This window comes from Giraffa tippelskirchi, chromosome 3, assembly GCF_054371585.1.
Source record: "Giraffa tippelskirchi isolate mGirTip1 chromosome 3, T2T-mGirTip1v1.2.pri, whole genome shotgun sequence".
In the NCBI taxonomy this organism is placed as follows: domain Eukaryota; kingdom Metazoa; phylum Chordata; class Mammalia; order Artiodactyla; family Giraffidae; genus Giraffa; species Giraffa tippelskirchi.
Window position 1 is genome coordinate 83054690 of NC_137277.1, and position 5311 is coordinate 83060000.

Genomic DNA, 5311 nt, shown 5'->3' on the forward strand with positions numbered 1-5311 from the left:
CTTAATGACGAGCGAGCGCTACTTTTTGATGAATGACATCTCGGGCTCGGAAGGATGTATGGGTCATTTTGACCAGTCATTCCCTCGCTCTGGCATCCCACAATTTTTCCGCCTCCCTCCAAAAGAGATAATAATATTTAGAGGCGCTCGCTGGGGCTGAATGAGAATTAGCCCTCGGCGCAGCCCATCATTAGGACGGGACAGCCGGGCCACTGTGACATTTTTTAGAAAGCTGAGATGATGGAAAGAATAAGAAAAGAGATGATTCTGATGGAGAGAGGGCTGCACAGCCCTACGACCGGCAAGAGATTCTCCAATTTGTCCGACTCGGCTGGCAATGCTGTGCTCGAGGCCCTGGAAAATTCGCAGCACCCGGCTCGCCTCAGCCCGCGCCTGCCGTCCGCCCCCCTGCACAGCGCTTTGGGAGACCTCCCTGCCAAGGGCAAATTCGAAATAGACACTTTGTTCAACCTGCAGCACCCGAGCAGCGAAAGCACCGTCTCCTCCGAAATCGCGTCCGCCGCGGAGGGCCGAAAAAAGCCGGGTCATTATTCAGAGGCGGCCGCCGAGGCAGACATGAGCAGCGACGTGGAGGTGGGCTGCTCGGCGCTGCGCTCCCCCGGAGGCCTCGGAGCGGTTCCACTCAAGGAAAACAATGGCAAAGGTAATCGCGCTGCCCGCGCCGCGCTCTCCAGTCCCATTCTCTCAGTTCCTTCGCTGCCCTGCCGGCCCTTCGTGGTGACTTTGCCCCTCTCCGACCCTCTGCAGCGAGCTGCACCGAGCTGGTTCGGGCGGGGGAGGGACGCAGGCGTGGGACCCTGCCCTCCGGCTCTGCTCCTTGAGCCTCCCAGAGAGACGCAGGCCTACGGCCTGCCCTCGCTCCTGAGACGGAGAAAACGTTTTCTGCTTGCGGGTCTAAACGCCTGTGCGAGCCGATCGACCCCGAGCCATCCACTGAGTCTGTCCGGGGGAAGGGTGCCCTGGGCAGCTGCTCTGAACTCCGCGGCCTCTGAGCCCCGAGGCCGAGCGGAGGAAGCATTCTAAATAAGTCAAGGGAGCCTCGCTGGGCGCTTTTGGGAGACCCTCTTGGGTCAGCGGGAGAAAGTTGAAAAGTAGAGTTCACCCCTCAATGGTTCCGGTTTGAGCTGTTGCTATCTTTCGAATCTTGAAATATTTTAAACAAAATTCCAAAGCCAGTCAAAGGAAGGTTAGAGGCCGACAGAAAGCTGCCCTGCGGTCTCCAGATCAAGGAAACTCCAGAGCTTCCCCAAATGAGTTTAGATGTAGGCTTTTTCCCTTGGCTAGTTTTCCTCCTGAGTTGAAAATTTCCAATTATTAAGACAAAACTACCGTCCTTAATTGAGTTCCTATTATTTGGTTATGAAGGGCTCCCCAAACTTTATTGATTCCATTAACGGCAGCAATTTGTAAACATGACAGACCCCATCAATTTAGGCAGCGCCTCGCCCTCCCCTCGCGGCTTCCCCCATCCGCGTTTAGCCTCAGCGCGGGGATCTCGGTCCTACACTGACTCATGCGCTGCCGGCCGTTTGTTTGGCAGGGTTCGCAGAGAGTGGCTCAGCCGCGGGCACCACGACGTCTGCGACAGGCTCCGGCCTCGGCAGCCTGCATGGAGGCGGCGGCGGCGGCGGCAGCGGCGGGGGCGCGGCGCTGGGCGGCTCCGGCTCTGGCGCGGATCAGGTGCGGCGCTACCGCACGGCGTTCACCCGCGAACAGATCGCGCGCCTGGAGAAGGAGTTCTACCGGGAGAACTATGTGTCGCGGCCACGCCGGTGCGAGCTGGCCGCTGCACTCAATCTTCCCGAAACCACTATCAAGGTATTGATTCTAGCACGGGCCTGTTCTAGCCTTCCCCGGGTATCTGGGTTGATTTTTATTTCTCCTTTTTGGGCGACTAGATTTAGCTGAGGGCCTGAAAACCCGCGGGGAGAGTCACCAAAGGAATTGGCATATTTATTTCTCAGTTGCCGTATCCGAAGGGTTAGCCGGTCTGGCTGACTTGGGAAGGGCCCTGAAAGGCGCAGCCCATGCCGCAAACACTCGCCTCCGCCTTGCGCGTGCTCAGGTGCCCCTAACCCTTCTCCACCGCTCCACTTTCCCCTCGGCGGCAAAGCCAGCTGGTCTTTGTTCCTCTGGCACGAACTAGAGGTGAAACTTTTCAATTGCTCTTGATCTTGGAGATGTATTTTTCACATAAATCGTTACAAGGAGAAAGGATAGTGTTATTTAAAAAATCGATTGGGTTGAGAAATAGTTTTCTAAACATTTTTCTGCTGGGCAACGGGAAAGAAAGCAACCTCCTGGGGTGGGGGGGTGAGCAACGAAATTGTCCTTATTAATATATCTTTAGGCGATTAATTTTATTTTACGTCCAGGAAAGATAGCCAGGAGGTTGGGCGACTTGGTGAACTCTTCAAGGAGGATCTGGCATTCTAAAAAAAGAAAAGAGGAAACTCCATGGGATAGGGGAGGAGTGTGAAAGCCTCTCTTCGGTTTGGTCGGGCTTTCTTTAATTTAGAGTTGTGACGAATGATGTCTTCATTAGATACTGTGTTGGGAGGGGTAGAAAAGTCCCCTTCCCAGTTTAAAAGGATGTTGTTCCCGGCACTCATTTGAAGCAAATGATTCCAACAAAACCATCCCTTCAATATCAGAACCGGACCCATGCCCCTCGGGACAATTCCTCACAGCTCAGAGGACTCATGACCTCGCGCGGAGACTTTTTACAAAAGCTGCGGCGGCAGCTACTCTTCAAAGGAGCCCTAGAATCCTCGTGCAAATCCTGGGATTGAGAGACGGGTGCTCAGCTAGGCCGGGCAACCGGTGGGTGGCGAGAAAGAGAGGAAAGGTTGGGTTGGGATGAGGAAGCGCAGTCTAAAGCAAGGGAATAGAAGCCCCAGGAGCCGCAGCAATCGGATACAGGGAAGAAGATCCTTTTCGCTGAGGCGAGTGTGCCTACAGCGCTTCACACTGCCGCCTACACTGTCTCAGCTGGAAGAGAGGACTGGGCCCGGTCGGAGGGGCGTAGGCCAGGCCTTTCGGAGGTCTGGGAGGGGCGGGGAGGCCCGGGGCGGGGGCTGGGGCCTCGGGCGCTCCCTAACTCGGGCCGCGGCGCGGCTCTCCCCGCAGGTATGGTTCCAGAATCGGCGCATGAAGGACAAGCGGCAGCGTCTGGCCATGTCGTGGCCGCACCCGGCCGACCCCAGCTTCTACACCTACATGATGACGCACGCGGCCGCCACCGGAAGCCTGCCCTACCCCTTCCACTCGCACGTGCCGCTGCACTACTACCCGCACGTGGGTGTCACGGCCGCGGCCGCAGCGGCTGCGGCCTCCGGCGCAGCCGCCGCGGCCTCATCGCCCTTCGCCACTTCCATCCGCCCGCTGGACACCTTCCGCGCCCTCTCGCATCCCTACTCGCGGCCCGAGCTGTTGTGCAGCTTCCGCCACCCGGGCCTCTACCAGACGCCCGCGGCTGCCGCCGGGCTCAACAGCGCAGCTTCGGCCGCGGCGGCTGCTGCAGCTGCGGCGGCCGCGGCCTCTTCGGCCGCGGCGGCCGGGGCGCCCCCCAGCGGCGGTTCCGCACCCTGCTCGTGCCTCAGTTGCCACAGCAGTCAATCGGCCGCAGCCGCCGCCGCAGCCGCCGCCGCCGCCGCTCTGGGCTCCCGGGGTGGCGGCGGGGGCGGCGGGGGTGGCGGCGGCAGCGCCGGGGCCGCCGGGGGCTCGGACTTCGGCTGCAGCGCCGCGGCGCCGCGCTCTGAGAGCGGCTTTCTGCCCTACTCAGCCGCTGTGCTAAGCAAGACCGCTGTGAGCCCTCCGGACCAGAGGGACGAGGCGCCGCTCACCAGATAACTACGTCGCCGCCGCCAGGGGGCTGCGCCCGACGCTCCAAGTGTGCCCCGGGAGTCCCCTGAGCGCCCCCCATGCCCCCTGCGCGCCCACGTGCCCTCTGCGCTCCGCCTGCTGCTGAGGCTCTCGCCAGGGGGCGCCCCGGCGCGGGAGGCCGCAGGGAACTTGCCCCGAGTTGGGGGGAAAGAGCCAGCTCGAAAGCCCGGCGTGCGTCCCCTCAAATTATTTCTATTTTTGTATTTGCTACCCTGCCGCCTCCCCTCCTTTTAAGTATGTTTCCCGTCGCCCAGACCCCGCTTCCTGCCTCTGTCCCGAGCTCTTGGTCTCCCCAAGACAATCTCCTCGCCCCCGAAACCAGTCCTCTGTGGTCTCGGGCCTAGGCTGAAGCCGTCAGGCCTAGTTTCTCGGCTGAGCCACGTGGCCAAAAGCAACGGAAAACCACAACAAAGAGAGTAGGGAATGGTGTGTGTTAGAGCTGTGTGCGGGAGGGAAACCCACTCCGTTGTTCCCGCTGCTGCTGTGTTTCTTCCATCCTTTCTTTTATTTTCTTTAAACGAGGGTGAGAGGAGGTAGCAGTTTTTCTCTTAGCCTGAGCTTGTTAGGGGCCCTTTCCGAGGAGAGCGGAAGATTGGAGGTCTGAGAAGAAGGACTAGAGGGCAGATGGAGAGTGCGGGCGGCCGCAGGTGTAGAGAGTGTTTACTGCGTGCAGGGGTCAAGGATGTTGGGGCTGTGGCCGCGGTCCCGGGAAGAACAAAGCCACGAAGCCGAGATGGGAAGAGGCGCAGTCTCGCCTCCTCTCTCGGCCCACCGCCGGTCTGTCTTCTGATCTTCTGTTTGGGTTGGAGGAGTCTTGTATATTTTTTGCAAAAAGTAATGGTTAATGAGAGTGGCACAGCCAGGCCAGGAAGGAAAGGGAAACGGAGGGATGAGGAGGGCAAGATTGAACCATCTCTGTAGTATTTGAAGAATCGTTTTCAGCTTAGTTTTCCAACGACTGGGTTCCACTCCATCGGGGAAATACTTGAATCTCTAGATATATATTATCCTGAAGCATTTACTTAGACACTTTTCTAAGTTCGAACTCTATTTCCTTCACCCCCTTCCCTGCTGGCTTTCCTTTTCCTCGGGTGAAATGGTTCTTGGCTTATTTCTCACGCATGTCTATTGCGCCTTCGCCTCTGCAAAGCCACCGCTGGGTTGCTGAGACCGGTTCTGCCAACCCCGACTACTGGAGGGGTTTCCTTGAACTTGAAGAAAGGCACATCAAAACCCACCAGTGTTAACTGCCACGTCAATTTTGATGCTAATAATGTGCAGATTATGACGAAAATTGCCAATCATGCTCTCTGATGGACCTCCTTTGAATGTGGAATTGGAGAAAAGTTCCCCGCACGGAGACCTGCTGTCAAGTACTAACAACCCGCTAAGGGAAGTCATTAGG

General features: G+C 58.2%; 1 protein-coding gene across 1 annotated transcript; it reads left to right on the top strand.

Moving 5' to 3' along the window:
- The first annotated feature begins 237 nt into the window (after positions 1-237).
- EVX2 (even-skipped homeobox 2) lies at positions 238-3873 on the top strand. Its single transcript, XM_081583195.1, has 3 exons — positions 238-664; positions 1562-1839; positions 3151-3873. Exons 1-3 carry the CDS (start codon positions 238-240, stop codon positions 3871-3873), a joined length of 1428 nt encoding a protein of 475 aa, XP_081439321.1.
- The last annotated feature ends 1438 nt before the right edge of the window (positions 3874-5311 follow it).

Coding starts and splice junctions, on each gene's coding strand:
- EVX2 (XM_081583195.1), top strand. CDS start 238: ATGATGGAAAGAATAAGAAAAGAGATGATTCTGATGGAGAGAGGGCTG. Junction 665..1,561: donor CAAGGAAAACAATGGCAAAG/GTAATCGCGCTG, acceptor TTTGTTTGGCAG/GGTTCGCAGAGAGTGGCTCA. Junction 1,840..3,150: donor TTCCCGAAACCACTATCAAG/GTATTGATTCTA, acceptor CTCTCCCCGCAG/GTATGGTTCCAGAATCGGCG.